The sequence below is a fragment of the Schistocerca americana genome, chromosome X (genome assembly GCF_021461395.2).
Source record: "Schistocerca americana isolate TAMUIC-IGC-003095 chromosome X, iqSchAmer2.1, whole genome shotgun sequence".
NCBI lineage: Eukaryota > Metazoa > Arthropoda > Insecta > Orthoptera > Acrididae > Schistocerca > Schistocerca americana.
Window position 1 is genome coordinate 1,005,342,263 of NC_060130.1, and position 24,705 is coordinate 1,005,366,967.

Here is a 24,705-nt window from a genome sequence, read left to right on the forward strand (position 1 = left end):
GGTTCGAATTCTGCCTCGGGCATGGATGTGTGTGATGTCCTTAGGTTAGTTAGGTTTAAGTAGTTCTAAGTTCTAGGGGACTGATGACCTCAGACGTTAAGTCCCATAGTGCTCAGAGCCATTTGAACCATTTTAATCTTATGTCGTCTCTCTTAAGTCAGTAAAATGGTTCAAATGGCTCTGAGCACTATGGGACTAAACTCCTAAGGTCATCAGTCCCCTAGAACTTAGAACTACTTAAACCTAACTAACCTAAGGACATCACACACCTCCATGCCCGAGGCAGGATTCGAACCTGCGACCGTAGCGGTCGCACGGTTCCAGACTGTAGCGCCTTTAACCGCTTGGCCACCCCGGCCGGCGTTAAGTCAGTAGCATGCAGCTTGATATCTTAGTGCGTCATGCCCCGACAACCTCAGGAGTTCGATGTCCACGTCTCACTGCTGTCCTCTTGCTAACAAAAGCAATTCTGTGTGTCGATACATTTACTGCGAAGCTCACCACCGATCGATTCATAGAAAGCGCAGTGGTGTGCTGTGATTTGTGTGATTGGTACTATGTACGAGTACTGTGTAGTGTTTATGCGTGCAAGTTAGTAGATTATTTTCTCTGCTTTGCTGGTAGTTACGCGAATGTGTTGGATGTAATGGTATTTTCGTATTATGTGGCTGTTTCTCATTTAATGTTTATGTTGTGTATTTTAATCGGTGGGCATCACTTTAATGCGCATTTCACTAATATATATGCTATCTTGTGTGCTAAAATTATTAGTTTATTCATGTTGCAATAATATTGTATAGTGTTTATGATACCACTGGCTTTGCTCTTTAGTGACGACACATTGTCTGCGGAAACCAGTACTAACAGGTCATCGGCGTATGCCAAGACTCCGCCAGTATTTCAGTCCTCGTCTATGAGATGCATGAGGGGCTCTATTGCGTTGTCTCAAAATGTGGATTTACAAATCGAGCCTTGCTGATATTATAATCGAAAAAACAGTTGCAGGGGGAAGCAGGTAGCTGAAGGTTACGGAATCGAGCAAACAGTGCAAACTGCCAAAGACTGTCGAAGCCGCCTACAATACCGATTAAGATAGCAATAGCATACTAAAGTTGAGTGTTCCCTATGATGTTAAACACTGTATTTACTGCATTTTCCATTGATTTTCCTACTCTGAATGTGTACTGATGGGTTAAGGACGTAGAGTTCTCTATGTTCCTGTAAGTGGTTACGTGGAAGTCATTGCTGCGCCTTAGCTAGGGAGTTTATGAGACTTATAGGTCTGTTATTCAATCTGTATATTGAGCAAGCAGTAAAGGAAACAAAAGAAAAGTTCGGGGTAGGTATTAAAATCCACGGAGAAGAAATAAAAACTTTGTCGTTCCCTGATGACATTGTAATTCTGTCAAAGACAGCAAAGGACTTGGAAGAGCAGTTGAACGGAATGGACAGTGTCTTGAAAGGAGGGTATAAGATGAACATCAACAAAAGCAAAACGAGGATAATGGAATGTAGTCGAATTAAGTCGGGTGTTGCTGAGGGAATTAGATTAGGAAATGAGAAGCTTAAAGTAGTAAAGGAGTTTTGCTATTTGGGGAGCAAAATAACTGATGATGGTCGAAGTAGAGAGGATATAAAATGTAGACTGGCAGCGGCAAGGAAAGCGTTTCTGAAGAAGAGAAATTTGTTAACATCGAGTGTTGATTTAAGTGTGAGTAAGTCGTTTCTGAAAGTATTTGTATGGAGAGTAGCCATGTAAGGAAGTGAAACATGGACGATAAATAGTTTAGACAAGAAGAGAATAGACGCTTATGAAATGTGGTGCCACAGAAGAATGCTGAAGATTAGATGGGTAGATCACATAACTAATGGTGAGGTATTGAATAGAATAGGGGAGAAGAGGAGTTTGTGGCACAACTTGACTAGAAGAAGGGATCGGTTGGTAGGACATGTTCTGAGGCATCAAGGGATCACCAATTTAGTACTGGAGGGCGGCGTGGAGGGTAAAAATCATAGAGGGAGACCAAGAGATGAATACACTAATCAGATTCAGAAGGATGTAGGCTGCAGTAAGTACTGGGATATGAAGAAGCTTGCACAGGATAGAGTAGCATGATGAGCTGCATCAAACCAGTCTCAGGACTGAAGACCACAACAACAACAACAACAGGTCTGTGGGACTAAGGTTCGCCAGCCGGTGTGGTCGTGCGGTTCTAGGCGCTTCAGTCTGGAACCGCGTGACCGCTACGGTCGCAGGTTCGAATCCTGCCTCGTGCATGGATATGTGTGATGTCCTTAGGTTAGTTTTTCTTCAGAGTGACAACTGCCAATGAGACCTCTTCCCTAGCAACTGGGTATGTAATTCATTAAGTTATGTGTTCCCTGTACAGTTCATTCTCAGTCTTTGTTGTATTGTGCCAGTCATAGGATCATCGTCTGGGAGTAGATTATTAAGCGGAAATTGCGCCAAGTTTCTCCATCCTTAGCCCATAGGTTCATCGTCCTCGCTTAAGGTATGGAAATGGAAATGAGCGTTTGGCGTCATTGGCCGGGAGGCCCCTCGCGGGGCAGGTCCGGCCGCCATATCGCAGGTCTTATTACATTCGGCGCCACATTGGGCGACCTGCACGCCGGATGGGGAGGAAATGATGATGAACACAACACAACACCCAGTCCCCGAGCGGAGAAAATCTCCGACCCAGCCGGGAATCGAACCCGGGCGCAGAGGACGGCAATCCGTCACGCTGACCACTCAGCTACTGGGGCGGACCTCGCTTAAGGTGACCGGAACTGAGGGAGATTTTATTTTTTCGGCCTTTATTTTATGTGGCTGACCCTAGGTGTCAATTTGTAATTGCTTTGCTACGTGTTCCTCCCAGTGCTCTCTTCTTGTCTCCTTTAGTTTGCCTTGAGTAGGTCTTTCCCGTTGTGTAGTTCTGTTGTGTCATTTGTCTGCCTCTGGCTGTGTTTGCCCTCTGGCAACGTCTCCTTTTCCGTCTTGTGTCCTGTTAGTCAGGTTAGTTCAGCGCCCTCGAGGGTGCAGCAGTCTCTGTCTTGTTTGTTAAGCGTGATATAGTGAGCGCGAATCAGTCTTTGTGGCGTGGTTCTTTATATTCTGTTGAACACACTACTGCTGCAGGCTAGCCTCTGTGGGCAACTGTCGCTGCATCCTGCGCTGGGGTCCCTGGTTCCCTTCTGTAATAGGGGTTACCTGCTCTCTGCCGCACGTCTGCACTAGCCCGTGTGACCTCTTTCAGCGAGGCCTGTCATTGCCCAGTGCTGGCCTTCTGCGTGGGGCCGGATCTCCACCTCACTCGCTATAGCGCTATCAGAGTGTCTCTGCGTCGCCGCCACCTGTTCGGCGACACAACACTGTGAGCTGGCCGTGTTTTCAAGGCTGCTTGTTGAACTCAGCACACTACCGACACACCAGAAGCGGCGTACATAGCTGGGCGCTAATCGCCGCAAGACAACATTACGGCTGCTGTACTCTACGTACTGAATAAACACACTTCTGTTTATTAGTCCTATGATTCGTCAACAGTCGAACACATGACCCCGCCTTGCCCTACCCACTTGCTTTCAACGTAACCGCAAGGTACCTAAATACACCAGCCATATCCCGACGCCTGGCACAACGTGAAGGAAACACTGAGCACGAATTAGCTTTGGTCTCACCAGTAGCCAAACAAATAGAACAAGGTCGAGGAATGTTCAATACACTGCCAGTACAATGTGGTAGCGATGGAGGATTGTATACTGTTCAGTGTATGGATCTCCACCGAGTGGCTGCAGATGAACAAATCTGAGCAATGCTCAGTCGCACGGTCATTATGATGTCTGGAGGAGAAGGTGTGTCCGAAGTTCGCCATACATTTCTAATAATGGTAAACGCAGCCATCGGTTTTTATGCTTTCCAACCGAATGATATCAGTGGGTACTTCGTCTCAACAATTCAGGTCGCTTTTAACTAATCGTGTCGTTTTCAGCAAAGATCTTGTGAAAGAGCTAATCTCTGAGACTTGTGACTCACAGCTATCGAGTATACTCGTGTGAATTACGCATCCCATAGCAAGGATTTTTGTTTCCCAGCTTTCAGTTTCTGACAAGGAAAACTCCCCATCGTAAGCCCTCAGATTTAGTGGTGAAATGTCCTAGTGGACAGCCCTTCAAAAACTGCAACCAGTTCAAGCATGACCCAAGAAGAAGGTGTACTGAACCGTGAAAAATGAAGCCACATAGAAACAGTGAACGGTCCCAGCTCAAGATGTGCAACATCAAGCAATTTGCACGTACTGTGGCGACGTGGCCGTGTAATCACGGTGTTGGGCTGCGAAGTGGGAGATCCGTTTTCAAGCCTACTTCGTGTCAGTTTTTCATTTTTTTCACAAAATTATGACCTGTCGGCCTGGTCATTGACGTAGATGTTCTCCTTCTGTAGTCATGGCAGCCGTGGTGATTGCTGGTGTTAAGTTCCTACAGGAGGAAACAGCTGTCATCGGTCCCTATGCTTACACGCTACATAATCTAACTTGTGCTAACTTACGCTAAGGACAACACACACACACACACGCACACACATTCTCGAGGGAGGACTCGAGCCTCCGACGGGGTAATGGAAATGTCGTGTGGCTAGGGCCTCCCGCCGGGTAGACCGTTCGCCGGCTGAAAGTCTTCCGATTTGACACCACTTCGGCGACTTGCGCGTCGATGGGCATGAAATGATGATGATTAGAACAACACAACACCCACTCTCTGAGCGGAGAAAATCTCCGACCCAGCCGGTAATCGAACCCGGACCCTTAAGATTGACATTCTGTCGCGCTGACCACTCAGCTACCGGGGGCGGACCTCCGACGAGGTGAGCGGCACACACCGTGGCAAGGCGGCCGGGACCTCGCGGCTACACCGGGCGGCCCTGGCAGTCGTCACACTACATACTACTCGTAATTATAGAATATGAGTCATATGGTAAGAATACAGCACCGTCACAAGTAAATGTGATGAATAGTGAGTGCCTCATAGACCTCCCACAGAAATGATAAAGCAAATAAACGGATGTGAACTAAGTTACAACGAAGGAATTCAAGAATCAATATTTTCAAAATGGAACGCAAGAAACAGTACATGTGGTAGTTGTGTAGAACAAATAGCAGGTACGTACGTCTGGAGGTCCCTTCGTTACACGTCGCTGTTGTAAACGTATGTTATACACGACACAGACACAGATTTGAATACAGCGAACAGACACGTCGATAACCGGACGGACAGTTCGCAATTTTCTGAAAAAAAAAAGAAAAGTTATAAATGAGGGAAAATTGAACCCGGATCGCCCGCTTCGCAGTTCAACACCGTGACCACATGACCACGACACCACGGTGATGAAATGTTGCTTCGACCGGTCACTTTTTCTATTTTGCTTCTTTTTTCCACAGTTCAGTACACGTCCTTCCTGTTTTCATGATTCAACTGTGTTCAGTTTTTGACGGGCTATCCAATGAGCCATCTTACCACTATATCTGAGGGGGGTGCGATGTGGAGCTTCCCTTGTGAGTGATTAACCGCACCGTGTGAAGCCAGCACGCTGTCACAATCCAAGCTGTGAGGTCTGTCATCACACATTGGCTGTGGCCTGGAGGGAGGGTTTGTCCTGCGCTTGAGATACTCACACACAGAGCTGCCGCCTATGCCTTTAAACTGGATGGGCATCGAGCTGAACTGAGCTCGGATGGGAGATACGGGTACGCCACTCCATGTTGCTCGTACTTCTGTTGTATGCTACGGTCCACCAACCTTAGTAGCTAGAGTGATCGCGTGCCTGTCTCTTGGCTCGGCTATCCGAGACCAAATTTATTCAGTGGATGAGCGATCTGGAGTATATACTGTCCAGAGAAACAGTCGGACACAATCTATACTTTTGTTTAGAAAAAAAAAAAAAATAGAACACCTCGAATGACGAGAGAGAGGACGTTCCTATTCACAGGACATGTACATTAATATGTTCTGCAGAAATAATTAGCACTTCAATCATCTCGGTTCAGCATGTGTCCTGTTGCCTAGTAGGCATAGGGTCAGCCATGGGCCCTGATAATTTGTTCCATGCGTGATGGCATCGACGCGTATAAGGCGCCAAAGCTGTCCTGTGGTGTAGACATCCATGCTGCATTCTCCTGGTTCCAAAGTTCATCTACGATGATCGGCATTAGGCCACAGTGCTGCACCCGTCGTTTCACCATATCCCACACATCTTCTATTGGCGACAAGTCTGGTGATCTGACGTGTCAGGACAAAAGGCTGCCATTCTGCGACACCAACAACGCACACGTGTTCGTGCAGCAACATGTGGTGGTGCATTGTCTTGCAGAAAAACGGCGTCCGGTGTGTCGTTCAGAAGAGGTATGGCTACGGGTCGCAGGATGTCATTCACGTCGGTCACAGTGCTCTGGACACGCACCAACTGCGATTAATGTTTGTACCAAAAGCACCCCACATCATAAGGCATGGAGTTGGCGCTGTATGTCTTGGGTGAATGCAGTCACTGTGATGCCACTCCCCCTGTCTGTGACGAACCAAAATGCGGCCATCATTTCCAAACAAACAGAAACTCGATTTGACCGAAAACACTGTCTAATACCAGTCCCGACCCCAGTGAAATCGTTCCATATAGCTTTGCCGTCTAGAACGTTTCTGCACATTCATCAAAGGCAGGAGGAAAAGTGGATGACGCGTACGAAACCCATGGCGTAATAAACAGCGACGGACTCTCACCCCTGGTAATGTACGATGTGTTACACTGTTCCACTGTTGCGTAGAGGACGCAGAATCTGCCCTGCAATGCGATACGGATGAGGTGTCGATCTTTTCACGAGTTGGTCTGCGTGGTGCGACCTGACCCATCTCGTCGTGTTCTACGGCCTTCCGTGAACCATTCTACACACATCCGTTGCACTACCGAAACACTTCGTCTCACACGAGCAGTAATTTAGCGGACGGATGCATCTCATTCTCTCGTGCCATTAATTCGCCCTCTTTCAAAGTCATTGAGATGATGGGCGGTTCGCGCATACATCGGCGAGGCATCCTGCACGTTTGCTCAGGTCACACTGATCCATTACCTTCAGTTTGTAGCGACAACGAGGGTCGCACGCACGTTTTACCGGTAGGCGGTGTTGCACCGCAATATCGATGTTGACACTGAACCCTCGACCCGACATGGTTCAAATGCTAATCATTTCTGTGGAACATACTAAAGTAGATGTCCTGTGAATATGAACGTCCTACTTCTAGTCTTTCAAGGTGTCGGTTTCTTTTTTCTGAACACGAGTGTATATCACAGTAGGTCACGGCAGCATGGAGATTATGTGGTCTTTTGTTGTCTTGCGGAAGATAACGTCAAGGACACCTCGGTTATAGAACGGAGCCTCCGGCCTTAACACGTCATAAATATAACATATGCTGCCCATATTACTGATTATTCGAACCACAGGTGATCGTGTTATGTACACAATGGCACCCCATACCATCATGTCAGGTGCTGGGCCCATATGACGAGGACAAGTTCAGTCTGGAAACGTTCTTTCTCAAATGGCTCTGAGCACTATGCGACTTAACTTCTGAGGTCATCAGTCGCCTAGAACTTAGAACTAATTAAACCTAACTAACCTAAGGACATCACACACATCCATGCCTGAGGCAGGATTCGAACCTGCAACCGTAGCGGTCGCTCGGTTCCAGACTGTAGCGCCTAGAACCGCACGGCCACTGCGGCCGGCGAAACGTTCTTTCTCCTCCGAAACTAAACACACAAATATGTTCACCACTGAATGCACAAATGAGACTCATATGAATAGACGACGTTCTTTCTGTCGTGCATCCAGTATTGGCGTTGGGCGCATTTGTGTCGGCGTGCGCGTATCTGCTGCCGCGTCAAGGGCAGCCGCAACAGTCGTCACTGAGTGCTCCAGATGCTGTCATATTGTTAGTGTGCATTATTGTATTGCTGGATACAAGCCCATTTCCTTACTAAATTGTATGAGCCTGCATTGCTGATAGAACCATGTAACTGCATGCTCGGGCGCTATTCTGCTGTGGCAATGTGACCCCTTGAATGGTGCCGAATACTGTCCTCCTGAATCCATCGTTCCAGATTCGCATTTTAATGGTGACATCCCGAACAACGCAAGCATAATATCGCAGAACGATAAAAACAGTCACCATAGTTGTCGAATTCCAAAATTTGTTGGTAGACGCTTTTCCTTCATACAAGGCATAACACGATCTTCACACAAACACCCAATACTCAAATGAAATTTCTCAATGAGCAACACGCTGCTTAATCTCTCTTTATATACAGAATGTAGATGGAATTACTGCTACCTACCTTTTGCAGATGTGCTGATATCTTAATCATTTTCATATCCAAGCATTTAGCACACTTCGTGCCAAATTTTTGTTGTAGGCCCCTTTCATGATATTGCAATATTAAGGGCCACCAATGTACATTCGATGTTCCATTCCATTCTTCAACAAAGCTTTATTATGGGCGGATATTAATTAGAATTTTATTAATTACATTGTCCTGAAGTATATTTCACTAAACAAACATCATTTCTCAAAATTGCTACCAGCGATGTGAAACGTATGATCCGAATTCGCTAATTCCACTTTGACTGAACGATTTATTCCAGCGTGTGGATTACTCTATAATGGAATTTCCATACAGCTGATTACATCCAGACAATGCCCAGAAAATTAATAACGCAGCGCAAAAGCACTGTACGCAGAGAGATTCAGTTCAGTATCACCAACCGCGTCAACCTATTAGCTATACACACTATTTATTCGTCCGTTACTTAGTAGACTAAGAAAGCCATAAATATACCAGCAGCTCCAAGCGTATGAAGGTTTTTACATACACGACTTTTTCCGCACTTCTAATACATTGAAGTTGTTTTTTTTCATATAAACCTAAACATAAATTTCCACCACCTGCCAGTGTCCAGCCAACTTTTCTCTGGAATTTCAGTGTCTCATTTACCTGCAAATTATTTAATTTGAATCAGTTATTGAAAAGTACCTCATGAGGATCACTGAAAAAATAACGCGCAGTAATCTTGGATTCATGGAGTGGTTTTTCCACCTCAAGAATTTACTCGATACTTTCCTACTGAAGCTGGATGAGAAATTTCCCAGCAGCCATTTGCGAGGACATCTATAGCTAGTTTAACGTGGAAAGAAAACAGAGAAACAACATTTTTTACAGATACTCAGACTTTCAAGAGGTTAGTCACCGTAAGTGCCGAAATAAATCCAAGAATGAGAAGGAATCGTTGCACTGTTACGTGAATAACCAAGATTCCATCCGGAACCTCGCAATGGTCTCACACAAGTTCGCAGAGACGGCTTATCGTGGAGGAGAGAGATTCCTTATCTCAGTGTCTCATGTCGCTTGTTAGTGGTGCGTAACAATTTTGAGTAATTTCGACAGAACTGCAGTGAACTGCGAATTCAACATTTTGTCCTACGTGCGGGTTATCTTAGGTCCTCGGCATCCATTGTAACAAGAGCTAATGACAGTCTAAAATGTACGTCAAAAGACCGAAATATATTGGTTTTGAAATATTCAAACTTCTGTGGAAGGTACAAGTGATTTTCTTCCTCACTTGCACATGAATGTAGATAACGATAGCACCTCTATGGGTGGCAGCCCCCTTTCAACTCTCCAAGGAGAAGAATTTATGATACTCGGAAACGGAAGTCTCATCCTGCCCCTCTACACAGACAGAAATATCAGTTCAGTGACAGTTTGGAAAATGCCAGAATATGTAATGGAACTTCACTAAAAATCAGCATACACAACGAAATCTAAAAATTACTTCGCCGTTTACCGCTCTTCTCCTTTACATGAAAAAGCCGGATGGCTCTGGGTTTTAACGGCTTCCAGCAGCCTTTATTGGTGCAGATATGTGCAGTCTAAGACAAATGTAAAAAACCGGCCTCTTGCCCTAGAGTACTTATTTAAGCAAACAGCTCATTTGGACCTTGTTTTGATTATTATTAATAGATTACAAAAATGATTCAAACGCCTCTGAGCACTATGGGACTTAACTGCTGAGGTCATCAGGCCCCTAGAACTTAGAACTCCTCATACCTAACTAACCTAAGGACATCACACACATCCATGCCCAAGGCAGGATTCGAACCTGCGACCGTAGCGGTCGCGCGGTTGCAAACTGTAGCGCCTAGAACCGCTCGGCCACTCTGGCCGGCAATAGATTACAACTGTAATTATAATTAAAATTAATAGTACGTAACTGTTCTTATAATTGCAATAATTTATAGTCAAGATGGCGGCTAAGTAGTGCACTTGCACTCATGTTTACCTAGGTGTTACTGGTCAAACGCTTTTAGCAGGAAGTTATAACTTCCAAGACAACACACTGCGTCCTCTCTACCAAAAAAAACCTCAGTTCAGTCACAAATTCTGTTTAAAATCCCATACGATCGTACTTTTGTTAATAAGCGCTGGTGTTGACCCAGTCAAATGCTGTTTAGCAGCCAAGAAATATGGCACGTATCTAATAGCCTTAATCCATAGCTTTTAGGACGTTATGTGAGGGATGCGTGAGTTCGTTTTCGATAGACCAATGTTTTCAGAATCCATACTGGTGCTCATAGAGGATGTCATCCTGTTCAAGATTCTTCGTTATGCTTTAGCTTTAAATATATTTTAGGACTCTACAACGCATGGACGTTAAACAGACTCTATGGTAGTTTTGTGGATCATTCCTACAGACCAGTGTGATCTGCGCTTACTTCTAACCACTAGACGCAGTTTTCTGTTAGAGGGATCTACGGCATATTGCTTTTTCTCCTATTGCTATCCACAGTTTGGACTCCTGATCTATGAGTGTCTGGACACTAACATTGGTGCGACAGGCAGCCTCTAAGCATGAGCTAAATTTTAAAATGATTTTTCTGTGGAAGAGTCTGAAAGCTTCATGTACTGCAGTCATAGGTGTTTCATTCAGCGTCTTTCATTTTGAAGCCATGTCTTTTGGTTTCCTTTCTTTATGCAGTAGTCGCTGCTTCTTTATGAGTGATTGTAGACGGTATGTATCGGTTTCTCCCCTTCCTATTCCATTCACGGATGTTAGGCGTCAAGTAAGATCGTCCCAGCGCTTTTGTCTGAGCTTGAATTTCTCTTATTCTAGTGGCTCAGTCATTAGGCACAGTACGACATTCATTCTTCCCTCCACGAATCAGCATGGATTATGGAAAACCATTAGCAAGAAACGCCACTAGCTTTCTTCACACACGGTATCTTCCAGATAGTATTCCTTCATCCTTAAAATGGAAAGTAATTTCTCCTTCATCTGGAACCCCATACACCTCTCTTATTTCTAAAAATTCAACGTATAGGTCTTTATAAATACAAACAATTGTGATAGATTGTCGAATTCTAATCGCTCATCATCTATAGCAGCTGCGGTTCTTGTTTCTTTTTCATCAAAATTCGAGAAAGAGATAAATCAAATTTCTCCTCCTAAGTTGTGGCAAATTTTCTTTCAACTGCGTGTATCCTACTTTGAGACTATAAGGTGCATTTAAAATGCAAGTAACATAATGAGTAAAAGTATTGCTGTTAATTACAAGGTAAAGGTAAAATTGTACTGATAATTTCGTTTGTTTTACAGCTCATAGTGTAATGTTGCCACTTTCAACTTAAATTCCGCGAGACTCGGTGTTTCTGATGTTATCATATAGTGTACAAATTGACCCGATAGTCAGATTACCATACGGTTTTTCTAGCTGGAGCATCGATTTTGGTCTGGGATCACAACTTCTTGTCTCCTGACATACTGCGGTGACACAAGTTTTGCTGAGTCCATTCGCATATTCCATGTGCGTGTTGACATGTGAACTAGTGTATATGTGCATTCTCTTCATTAAACTTATCACAATTTGGTGAATCCGCAAGGTGGATAGAGTATAACTTCGTGCAGACTGCAATCGTTTCATTGACTATCGTGTACCATTCTGTCGTAACAGCTGACGTAAGCTGTTTGTTGTGAATATTCTTCCACATCTCAGGCCCACTGAAATGGGTGTATTTAGTTCCTGTTCTGGTAGGACCTGAACGTTTCTTAGTATGGTGGTACCATTGCTTTGCACGTTTTATCTTCCTGAGCTATGTAGCTGTATTCAACTATGGTGGTTTTGAGAAAGCTGAAATTTGAATGTACTTTGCCCGTACTGACTGGTGCTACTTGGTTTTTCTGGCTGAACCGGTTTTAGAAGTATACTTGTCAGGCCGATAGGGCTCAATTATGACCGTTCAAGGACATTGTGTACTAGTAATGCTTTGCCTTTTGCTTCGATATCTATTGATCCGATCCCATCTTCTTCAAAGGGTGATGTTATTGTAATGCATTTTATCTTGATAATGTATCTATGGCATACGAAACATCCTATCGTTGATAGCAGACTTTGGGCTATCGTCACTCGTGCTGGCTATGTAATACACATTTGTTAATATGAAGAAATTCACTAGTTTCACTTTCTGGATCATACTGAGACTTCGCTCGGATGTAGCTGTATGCTAGCCCTAACTTGGTTCAACATCAATCGATAGTTGGTAGTCTGCATCTTTCATGGGTCTGACATCACATATAGCCGTAGACCTCGTATCTCTGTTGCTGTGGTAACCATTGTTGTTCTTCCAGCAGTAGGCTACAAGTAGCCGACTTATCTGTAAGTCATTCTATCATCTTCGGAAATAGTATTGATGCAGTCAATCGTTGTCGGAAGACAACGACGGAGGGGGCTTGACACACTTCCGTAGCAGTTAACGTAGTAGCACCATGACGCGTAATCGGTATTCCTTCGACGAATATGCCTGTATGCATTTACCATACGGCTACGGGTCAAAATGCTCTGTATTTACGGCACAAGATTTCCGAACCCCGTTACTACATCTACGAATACGTTTCTAGCGGTCGATAGGCGATCAAGGGAGATCGGAAGTTCTGCTGTAGACAAAATTGAGCTAGACGACAACGCTTAGTGCAGACAGTTTAATACGAAAAAACATTCTTGATATGGTTGTTGCAAATCGTACTACCAGCTCGAGGGCCAATGGGAATTCGTCGAGAGTAAGTAATGTTAATGCAAAATGCATCTAAATTTCAAATTTCGATGGGAGAGTGTTGTGGACAGAAGAGGCATGTTTCACCAGAGAACGATCACTCAGCTCTCAGAACAGTCATTTTTAGAATGTCGAAAATAGGAATGACACGTATGTGAAGTCATATTAGGTTGCCGTGAACATTTGGCCAGGTATCTCAGGCGACAGCTTCCCAATTCCTCCCCGTTTAAACGGACGGACGTATTCAGCGTTCCATGTAAACGTCGTTCTGTTGCATTTAGAAGATGTTCCTCACGTCGTCCAAGGGTACAGCTAACAAAAGTAATGGGATACCTCCAAATATCGTCTCGGACCTCTTATTGCCCGGCGTGGTGTAATGACTCGACGTGTGATGGGCTCAAAAAGTCATTGTAAGTCCTCTGCAGAAATATTGAGCTAAGATGATCGGGACTGATCTGACCGAGCCACTGTTTTCCAGTCGTCTGGGCTTCAACCGACATCGTCACGAGGCCAGGAGAGCCGCTGCAGGCGATGTCGTACTGTTTGCAAAGGCACTCGCTCCCGTCGTCTCTTGCCATAGCCCTTTAATTCCAAATTTTGCCACACTGTACTAATGCCGTACGTCCGTCACTCATTTCTGCAGATATTTCACTCAGTGTTGCATGTCTATTATCACCGATAACTCTACGCAGCTGCCGCTGCTCTCGGTCGGTGTAGGCCGTCGGCCACTGCGTTATCCGTAGTGAGATGTATTGCCTGAAATCTGGTATTCTCGGCACACTCTCGATACTGTACATCTCGAAATACTAAATTCCCTAACAATTTCTGAAATGGAATGACCCTTGCGTCTAGCTCCAACTACTGTTCCGTGACATTTCAGACTGTCCCGACGGATCTGTTGCAAATACACTCCCAGGGTTTCCCGCGAGATCGTATATTGCAACTCGCACAATATTTCATCGACGAAACTGCTCGACATTTTCAGGTGGTGGTAGTTGCTGCTGTCACTGCTGCGAGACGCTACTGATGATAGTCGCTCTTTTTTTTTTTTTCATTTATTGAATTTCAGTTCCCCCCGAAGGGGGCGGGCTGGCAGCAGCTTAGTATGCCGCTCTTCCGCCGACAGATTTTGTGACAAAGATCAAGAGAGCGAATAATAAAAAACAGGCGATAAAATCGGAGACTTAGAGAGTAACAAGGCGAAAAGAAATCGTGGAACTTAAAACAACAACACAGGGATGATTACGCTAATAAAAATACATACGAAGCAGACAGGGAAAACAATAGACAATTTAAAAAAAAAACACGGCGACAGTCTGGATTCTGTTCGCAAAGGACATAAAATTCACACCTAGCGACAGCATGGTTTCTGTTCGCAACACGAGAAAGACAAACAACACTGAATAGTCACTGGAACACTGCACTAAAAAGTGGGCAAATGTGACACCACAGTCGAGAGCAGGTGGGGGGAAATTGGACAGAAGATGGGAAAACAAAAAAGGGGGGAAAGGAGAGTAAAAGCGAAGGGGGGAGCCGGGGAAAGAGCTGAAGGAGGATGAGGACCCATAAGAGGGGTGGGGGCAGACGCGACAGGGAGTGGGGTAGGCAGAGGAGGGGAATACAAAAGGACTGGGGGGGAGAAGGGAGGTAGGGAGAGGTTTAGTGGGGAGAAAACAGGACGGAAGGGGGGGGGGAAGAGGGAGCCCAGGGAAAGGACAGAGGAAAGGAGGGGGATTGAGGATCAGAGTTGATAGGAAGGATAGATGGAGGGAGAGAGGGCATCATCCGGGAGGGGGAGTTGACGGAAGCCACCTTGGGAAAGGAGATGGAGGGTGTAGAGATGGAGGGTAGGGGGGACACAACGGTGAAGACGTGGCAGGGGGCGGGGATGGGAGAGGAGAGGAGCAGCCAGGGGGTGAGGGGGTTCAAGACAGCGGGAGGTGTAGAGGATGCGGATATGTTCGAGGAATAGGAGCAGATGGGGGAAAGGAATGAGATCATAGAGGGTCCGCGTGGGGGACGGGAGGCGGATACGGAAGGCGAGGCAGAGTGCATGACGCTCAAGGATCTGGATGGACTGATAGAATTTGGGGGGGGGGGCAGATATCCAGGCAGGACTGGCATAACAGAGGATGGGACGGATGAAGGATTTGTAGGTGTGGAGGATGGTAGAGGGGTGCAACCCCCATGTCCGGCCAGAGAGGAGTTTGAGGAGTCGGAGGCGGTTGTGGGCTTTGGATTGGATGGAGCGGAGATGAGGTATCCAGGTGAGGTGACGGTCAATGGTGAGGCCAAGGTAGGTGAGGGTGGGGGTGAGGCGGACAGGATGTGCGCAGACAGTAAGGGAGAAATCCAGGAGCCGGAAGGAGCGAGTGGTACGACCTACGATGATTGCCTGGGTCTTGGAAGGATTGAGTTTCAGGAGCCATTGGTTACACCATGCAGAAAAAAAGGCAAGGTGATTCTGGAGAAGGCGTTGGGACCGTTGGAGGGTAGGAGCGAGGGCGAGGAAGGCGGTGTCATCAGCATATTGCAAGAGGTGTACTGGAGGGGGGGGGTTGGGGCATATCTGCCGTGTACAGGAGGTAGAGGAGAGGGGAGAGGACAGAGCCCTGGGGCACACCAGCAGAGGGGTAGAAGGTGTGGGAATTGGCATGATGGATGGTAACATAGGAGGGGCGGTGGGAGAGGAAGGAGGCAACCAGACGGATGTAGTTGATAGGAAGGGCGTAGGTTTGGAGTTTAAACAGGAGACCGGGATGCCAGACACGGTCGTAGGCCTTTTCGAGGTCAAGTGAGACAAAAATGGCGGAGCGACGGGAGTTAAGCTGGAGGGAGAGGAGATGAGTGAGGCGGAGGAGTTGGTCATCAGCAGAGAAGGAAGGTCGAAAGCCACATTGGGTGTTTGGGAGGAGGTGGTTTTGGTGGAGGTGGAGATGGAGATGGATGCGCCGGGAAAGGATGGATTCCAAGAGCTTGCTGAACACCGATGTGAGACAGATAGGACGATAGGAAGAGGCATCAGATGGAGGCTTATTGGGTTTGGAGAACATCAGGATACGGGAGGTTTTCCACAGGTCGGGATAGAAGCCAGTGGCAAGGATGACAATGTAGAGGGTGGCAAGGAGGGAAAGGAAGGAGGGAGGGCAGTGTTTGAGGTGGCGGTAGGTAACGCAGTCGTGGCCGGGAGCAGTGTTGCGTTTAGTGCGGAGTGTGAGGCTGATGTCCTGTGTAGTGATGGGAGTGTTAAGTGCAGAAGGTGGGGTGTGGCCCAAGTACTGGAAGCTAGGAGCAAGGGGAGGAACAGAGGTATTCGTATGGTCCATGACATCAGGGAAGAGGGAATAATCAAAGTGGGGATCATCTGGGATGGAAAAAACATCAGAGAGGTGGGAGGCAAAGTGGTTGGCCTTACTGAGGTTGTCAGGAAAGGGACGGTCATTAAGGAGGAGAGGGTACTGGGGGGTGGGGCGGTTCCGAGTAAGGCGGTGGAAAGCAGACCAATACTTGGAAGAGTTGATGGGGAGCGTGGTGTTGAGTTGTGTACATGTCTGGCGCCAGGCTCGGCGTTTCTTTGCAACAAGCAGGTTGCGGATGTGTCGCTGTAATTGCCGGTGGCGCGTAAGTGTATCCCGGTCACGAGTGTGGAGAAAAGAGCGGTAGAGGCGGCGGGACTCTCGAAGGAGAAGGACGGCCTGCGGAGGCAGGGCGGGGCGGTGAGGGTGGATGGCTTTGGTGGGGATATGGGTGGCGACGGCGTCAGACAATGTCTGGTGCAGAAAGGCAGCAGCGCGAGCGATGTCATCAGGAGACTGGAGGGTAAGGTCATGGCCGTCAACCTGGGTGTGAATGGAATCCCGGTAGGCATCCCAGTTGGCACAGGAGTAATCATGGACAAGTTTAGGAGGGACGTCAGGGCGAGGAGCGTGGCGGGGATGGCGACCGTTAGAGATAGTGAGGAGGACAGGAGCATGGTCACTGCCAATGAGGTCAAGGACATCCGCGGTGATGCGCCCAAGGAGGTTTGGAGAGGCAAGGACCACATCAGGAGTGGTGTTGGATTCGGGCCGGGTGTGCTGAGGCAGGGGAACCAGGTCTCCCTGGAGAGTGGTGAGAAACTGATGCCACCGCCGGAGGGGCGGAGGGCCAGGAAATCGTACGGGATGGGGGTGCGAGGGCGGACATAAATGGTGGCACAGGTGATGGTAAGGGTGGGGAAGAAGAGGCTGAGGGTGAGATGCTCGGCAGGATTGTTAAGGAGAGGTTGGGGCCGGACAGGGAGGTGCTTGAGGTGGCCTATAGCAACTCCGCCATGCGCGAGAGGGTACGGGTTATCGGTGTGGTGTAGAGTGTAAGGAGCCGTGGAGACGGAGATACGGGGTTGAAGGAAGGTTTCATTTAGGACGAAGGCATCCACGCGGTGCTGACGTACGGTGTGGAGGAAGAGGAGTTTGTGGGTGGGCAGGGAGCGAATGTTGTGGTACAGGATACGGTACGGTTGTTGTACCATGGGAGTGGAGAGTTAGACAAGGGTGGTGAGGGGGGTGAAGGTGAAGTGGGCCTGGTTGTGGGAGTATGTGGCATAGGTGGTAAGATGGAAGATGGAACGGGCAGCGAGGGCGATTTGGGAAAGAGTGTGTGAGCGCTGGAAGGGGTGGATGTTTTGGAGCACAATGGTGGTGAAACAGATGATGTCCTCAGCAGTAGGGGGAGGGCGGAGCAAGTTGTTGGGGTGGATGAGGTCATCAACAGGACGGACAGGCACAGTGAGCTCAGGGGTTACCGGTGGAGGTTTCGCTTTACACTTCGAGGAGTAGGTAGGATGTGGTTCGTTGCAAGTGCTGCAGGAGGGGGGAGAGGTGAGGTTGGGGCAATGCTTGAGGAAGTGGGAAGCTTTGCAGTGGGGACAAGTAGGGGGGTTCCTGCAGGCAGAGGTAATGTGGTTGTTGTAGGTGAGACAGCGTTGGCAGCGGTAGGATTGGACGGGGGAACGGGAGGGATCCACCTTATGGCGCTGATTGTAGATGAGGGCTCCCTCGGTGAGGAGGCGGTCAATGGAGGAGGAGGATTCGGTGAATATCCGCATGAGAAAAGTCGGCCCGGCATCATTGAAGATGCGACGGGCCGGGCGGATTTCAATGTCGGGCCGGGAGTTGAGTTCCGCCAACATCTCAGCCTCCGTGATCACGGGGCTAAGCTTCGTGATCACAGCGGTGAAGGTTGGGGGACGCCGGGGAGGTTTTGGCTGACGGGGAGAGGACGGGGTGTGGTAGGGGGTGAGGGTTGCACGTTGGCAAAATTGGATACGGGGGATGCGGGAGAGGAGATTGGTGTGGAGGGAAGCACTGGGGGATTTGATGAGGACCGAGTCCTTGCGAGGAATCAGTTGGGAGATGGGAGCATTGGGGTAGTATTTCCGGATGGCGAGGGTGAGGGAGCGGGCATCAAGGAATTGAGGGTCAGGATTGGAGAGGACAAAGGTGTGGGTGGCAGGCGGGGCAGGGGCGGGGGTCGGAGCCGCGTCCATGGGGGTGGGTGGGTCACGGGGGTTGGGGGATTTTTTGGAGGAGACTGCGGGGGAAGGGTCAACATTCGGGCGCTTTGAAGGTTTCGTGGGCACGACCGGGTGGAGAGGGGGCAGGGGTACGGGTTGCAGGGGGAGATGGCGGGGGGCAGGACCACCCTGAGCAGCGGATGACGCAGACGGAGGGGGCATGGGTGTCACTGAGACTGTGGAACGTCGAGCAGAGATCCGTGCTGGCTTGGAGCCTGTCGGAGGCGGTGCGGGGAGCGGCGGAAAGTCAGTAGCTGTCGATGGGGCGACAGTGATAGGGGAGGAGGAGTTGGGGGTGGTTACAGCCGAAAGTGGTGCAGGGGTGGGGTGGACAGGGAGAGAAGGAAGGACGGGAAATGGGGTGGAGGAGGAGCTCCATGTGATGGTGGTTGGAGCAGCGGAGGGAGAGGTGAAAATGATAGTGGTGGTGGTGGTGGGTTGACGGCGACGGCGGCGACCGGCAGGCGGCGGCGGCGGCGGCGGCGGCGGCGGCGTGCACCGTCAGGCGGCAGGTGGCAGGCAACGGCGGCGAGCACCGGCAGGCGGCGACCAGGCGGCGGCGGCGAGCCCCGGCAGGCGGCGACGGCGGCGGCGGCGGCGGCGGCGGCGGCGAGGACCGGAAGGCGGGGACGAAACGGCGGCGCAGACGGCGACGGCGGCGACCGGCAGGCGGCGGCGGCGGCGGCGGCGGCGGCGGCGAGCACCGGCAGGCGGCAGGCGGCAGGCGACGGCGGCGAGCACCGGCAGGCGGCGATCAGGCGGCGGCGGCGAGCCCCAGCAGGCGGCGACGGCGGCGGCGGCGGCGGCGGCGGCGAGGACCGGAAGGCGGCGACCAAACGGCGGCGGCGGCGAGCACCGGCAGGCGGCGGCGAGGAGGGCCGGACGGCGAGCAGTATGGACGGCAAGCAGACGACACGGCAAGGAAACGGCGGGAATCTTCCACGTCGAAGTTGCACCCTGAGAGTAGCCCAGGCAGTGAAACTCTTCGATGAAGGAGAGAGGGAATCCAACCCTCGAATGATAGTCGCTGAGCGGTGTCGAAATTTATCGGACCAGGAGCAGGCAACACGCATGCGCGGGAAGACGCTCGCAGCTGGAGGAAAGCAGCGCCCCTAGTGCCCCTAGCTGGAAGCCTCGGAACCGCAGAAAGGCCTTCCGCACATTCACTGTGGGAAACGATTGTGCTGTCGGACGCTCCTGTGGCTAAAAGCTGAATAAAATCTCAGCAGTGCGTTGCATCGACTCACGAATCGGAAGTTCATGTTTTCCCTCTTTTGATTTAATGTTGGCAAATGCTGGATTCCAGGTGGCGCTTAACTGAAAACCTACATCCCTATAAGACTGTCCGCCCTACGGATATGAATGGCCCTCTTAACAACACAGATGAGGTCGGGGATACGATGCTCCGTGTCCAGGCAATGCTCTGCCACCGGTTGCCCCAGGCGTGTATGACGATGGTGTTCGACGCAACGTTACTTCACGGTTCGGAATGTCTGCCCAGTGTGAGATTTTCCACACTGGCATGGCTTCTCATATACGCCACGTTTCCTAAGGCCAAGGTCGTCTTTGACCGAGCACAATAAATTCCTCAATTTTACTGGTGGCCGGAAAACACACTTGATGTCGTGCCTTCTGAGGACTCTTTCTATTCTTGAAGAAGTGCTGCAAATGGGGCAAGAACTCCGTTGTAATGGATGCCTCTGCATGTTCATTTACATCCCTGCTTTGAATTTGCTTAGAACGGAATACACGACGTATCTGTCTAGTGGGATAGCCATTCTGTTGGAATACCGCTCTTAGATGCACACCAGGTAGATTACCGGCATCTGAGACCACATGTGCTCTATGCACCAAAGAGCGTAATACACTACCGCGTTGTCCAGAGTGATCACAACTTGTGGCCTGCAAATACAGAGCTCCACGTGAGTTGGTTTACGATAGACTCTATGCCCCAGTATATCATCGGCTTTTCGTCTGACCGTGACATCCAGGAACTTTACGCCATCTTTTTCAGCTCCCATCGTGAACTGTATTCGGTGGAGCGAGTTCAGATGCCGGAGAAACACAGGTAATGTCTCTACTCTGTGGGGTCACAACTCAAATATATCGTCTACATACCGCCAGAAGCAGGAAGGTTTGAGAGTTGCTGACTGCAGTGCTTTTTCCTCAAAGTTTTCCATAAAATGCTTGCTCACCATGGGAGACAGAGGACTTCCCAAGGCGACACAGTCAACGTGTTCAAAATATTGGTCATTGAATAAGGAATAAGTTGAGGTAAGTACATATTTAAACAATGCCACAATGTCTTCCTCAAACTGGCTACGGATAAGCGCTAACGAGTCCTGCCGAGGTACTCTCGTAAATAAACATACAACGTCAAAGCTGACCAAAAAATCAGACGGTTGTGGCTTAAGTGTCTTTATGCGGCATGTGAAATCCTCTGAATGTCGGATGTGGTGGTCATACCTGCCTATGAGAGATCCCAACAGCGTAGTAAGGCGTTTGGCCAGAAAATAGGTAGGAGCTCCATTGTTGCTCACTATGGAGCGAAGAGGAAACTCAACTTTATGTATCTTCTGTACGCCGTACAGTCTTTGGGGAACTGCAGCCTGTTGGCGCAGGCTCTTAATGACTGTAGAAGGAATAGATGTCTCATTGAGTAGGTCTAACGTTTTCATGTGGGTCTTGCCAGTCGGATCCTCTCTTACCTTGCAATAAGCAGGATAGTCGAGTAGCGCCTCCATCTTGCCGCTGTATTCAGCTCGTGAGAGAAGGACGTGACGTTCTCCTTGTCAGCAGGTAAAATGACGAGGTCTTTATCCCCTCATAAGTCTCGCAGAGCCTTCCTTTCTGCTAAGCTGAGGTTAAACTTTCTTGGTGGGGCTCGTGTTAAAATTCGGCAGGTGTCCTTTCTAATCTCTTCTGCAACGTCACTGAGAAGCTTCATAATTGCATGTGCTATACCAGCGATGACATCTCGGATTGGAGCTGTCCGTGCTGTTGGTACGCAGTTCAGACTTCTCTCGAGCAGTGAAATGGCTGCATCGTCCAGGATTCTATTCTTGAGAATAAACACGGTTCGTCGACGTGGTGCATTCCGTTCTTGCCGTTGGGCTTCGAGACTAGTATACTTTGACATTTGGCGAACCTTGTTTTGACCAGTCAGCTAGGGCCCAGGTGGCGCTATCTACCCAGTTCCGGGATACAGCTGGGAGTTTCGAAGAGGTCTTCAGATGCAGTAGCGTCTTGCAGTAGTGACAGCAGCAACTACCATCAACTGAAGATGTTGAGTAGATGCATCGATGAAATAATGTGGGATTTACAAAATACGGTCTTGTGTTAATATTCGTTGTGCGGCCATAATCACGTCGGAAAGCTGTTCATATGAAGTACCTGAGTACAGATGACAGCTCCGACAATGCAGTGCCCTTTTACGCCTTGTGTTTTCGGTACTACCGCAATCTGTATATGTGCATATCGCTATCCCACGACTTTTGTCACCTCAGTGCAGATACGTTGTATCCGCAGAGTTTGTCCTTGGACAGTTCTTTAGATATTTATCTGTGGGAGCATGTGCAGAAAATTGTCTACGCGACTCCAATAGACACCGTCGAAGAGCATCAAGGAAGGATGATTTTAGCCTTTGATGAAATCTGGGAAACCTCTGATTTCGGAAAAATTGCGGTCTCCATGACGCAGCACTGCAATGAGAACATCTAGGTTGGAAGAGGACGCTATGAGCAACTGTTGTGAATAGTTAGTGTTACTCTTCGACCTTGACTATTTTGCAGTTACATGAGCGACTCGAGAAAGTGTCTTATTTATTGCTTCATTATTATTTTCCCTGGTTTTGTTGCATTTCTCGTTGTTGAGTAACAAGGAGAGGTCCCTGGAGATGGGATCCTCGTTTTGAAACCATCGCAATTTCGCGTGTTGCGTTAGTATCTTATATATAAAACTAGTGGATAGATTGGTGGCGTAGCGTATTGGTCAGTGGTGAGGCGAGTGCTTCTTGTCTGCGTCTCGCCCGTTGTGCTGCTTGCGAGCGAGTGCGCATTTGTTTACTCCCGACTTCGTCGATTGTCATGGCGTTTCCCTACCGCAAGGCCACAATTATATTAACTTTTCCTTAGTATAATGAAGGACCAAAGGAGTATGAAGTGGAACGGTTTATACCGGACGAAATGGGTCTCCCGCCGCAAGGCCTTCTCGGAATTCATTTTCCGATCCTCGGTGCTATTGTGTACATAAAGCTGGCGAATGAAGAGTTGTGCGTCGACTTTTTGCGGCGACACGATAACGATCTCAAATTCCTATTCTGACGGCCATATAGGGACTGTCGGCCGTCGGACGTGGTGGTAGCTGGCTTCAAACCTTACGGCAACGTCGTCAGACACATCGCTAAGGGGTGGAAGACGTTCGAAACCTACCACGTCCTCAGTGGTGTCCGTCAGATAAAAATTCAACTGAGGAAACACGTGCCTTCCTTCTCGGTTATTACCAGTTGCACGGCTGTCGTCATGACATTGGCCAGCCGAGCATTTGTTCACGTTGTGGCCAGGAATGCCGTGTCCCTTCTGAACTTCTCCTACCTGGACTGGTACAGCCGCCGATCGGAGACGTCGCTCTGCCTGCGGCACTCACTGTGTTGTCTCTGGCTTTACGCGTCTGCTCGCTGCGTCCGCTCCGAATCAGTCGGCGGCAGTGTCGACTCCTCTCGACGTGGCGATCGGCGTTTCGCTGTCTTTCCTACACTGCCGTACCAACGGACGATAGCCTTCAGCAGATAGAAGCTGTCATTCCCGACTCGTGGTAGTTGATCGTGGAGGTATACCGACATACGCTTTTCTGCCGCCTGTCGAACGGCAGCCGCCCCCCATCCGACACGGAAGAACATGTTGGCCGAGAAGACAGAAGAGACAAGCTGTCCTCCGACGCTCTGGCACCAGACGACGTGACGTCTCTCCCCGCCTCCGTCTCAGCATCCACCTGAAGATATCGACCTTCCCCCGTCTACGTCTGATGCAGTTGCCTCCCTTTCTGTGTCTGACGCTACCTGCGGGCACACCTCCGATGGTGTTCCACGGAACTGGCCTTGCGAGATGTCTGTCTGCTGGCCGGAAGATGTCGATGCTGAGGATGGACCTTGTGGAGAGGTACAGATAGATGGAACCCCGTTGATAGGGTCGGCCCCTATCAGTTACATTGATGTGCTCTTCCACGGGGGCCTAACAGGAAGCTTCACGTGCTTCCCCCATGTTTGCATCCCCTGCGCTCCTGGCGATGGCAGCTTTTCAAACTTATCGCACAGCCGCAGTCCGTTTCAGTACCATCGATGCACGCCACAAACTGCCTTTACTCCGTGAAATGCTGCACGCTGCGGACGTTGACGTTGCCCCCCTTTTTCTGCTCCGCATGACTTAACAGCCCACGTCTCCCGTGCTTCCCCTGCTAGCATCTGGATGGTGATCCTCCTAAATGGCGGTATCATCGCTCTTACTGTTTCCAGAGATATGGCTCCCACGTTTAGTGACGTCAGGGTCATCGACGTCTATGCGCCATTTGGTTCGGATCGCCGCCGCGAACGTTCGACTTCCTTCTCTGGGGCAGTCACGTAAGTCTTCCTGGGTCGGCATGATGCATTTATCGTGGAAGGCGACTTCAACTCTACCCAGTCGCCCAAGGATCAACTGCCGTGGCATACTCTGTGCGTGGCGCTAGGAGCAATTCTCCATTACCTCAATCTTGTTGACTCTTCGGACCGTGTTCATGGTGATCGTTTGGGGTTTAAGCATTTCGCTAGCCATTTTTCCAGCAGCCTCGATCGTGATTATATCTCCCGCGATATTAAGAGTGTTTTTTTTTTCATTTGTTCCTATTATTCTTTTTGACCTACCATCTAATTTCTTAAGATTAGTCTTTATTTGCCTCTTGCGCGCTGTGATGGTGTGTGAGGTCTGAAGGAGTCTCTTTGAACCTCCTGGCTCTCACTTCCCATCACACT

The 24,705-nt window shown here is 49.0% G+C and overlaps 1 protein-coding gene across 1 annotated transcript in view; it reads right to left on the reverse strand.

Moving 5' to 3' along the window:
* Window positions 1-3,234: 3,234 nt before the first annotated feature.
* The window catches only part of LOC124556443 (arrestin-C-like), a 51,510-nt gene continuing 30,039 nt past the window's right edge, over window positions 3,235-24,705 (reverse strand). The window contains exon 3 of the mRNA XM_047130392.1: window positions 3,235-3,418. Within this exon, the coding sequence (XP_046986348.1) occupies window positions 3,235-3,418 (184 nt within the window). The remainder of the gene's footprint in view (window positions 3,419-24,705) is intronic.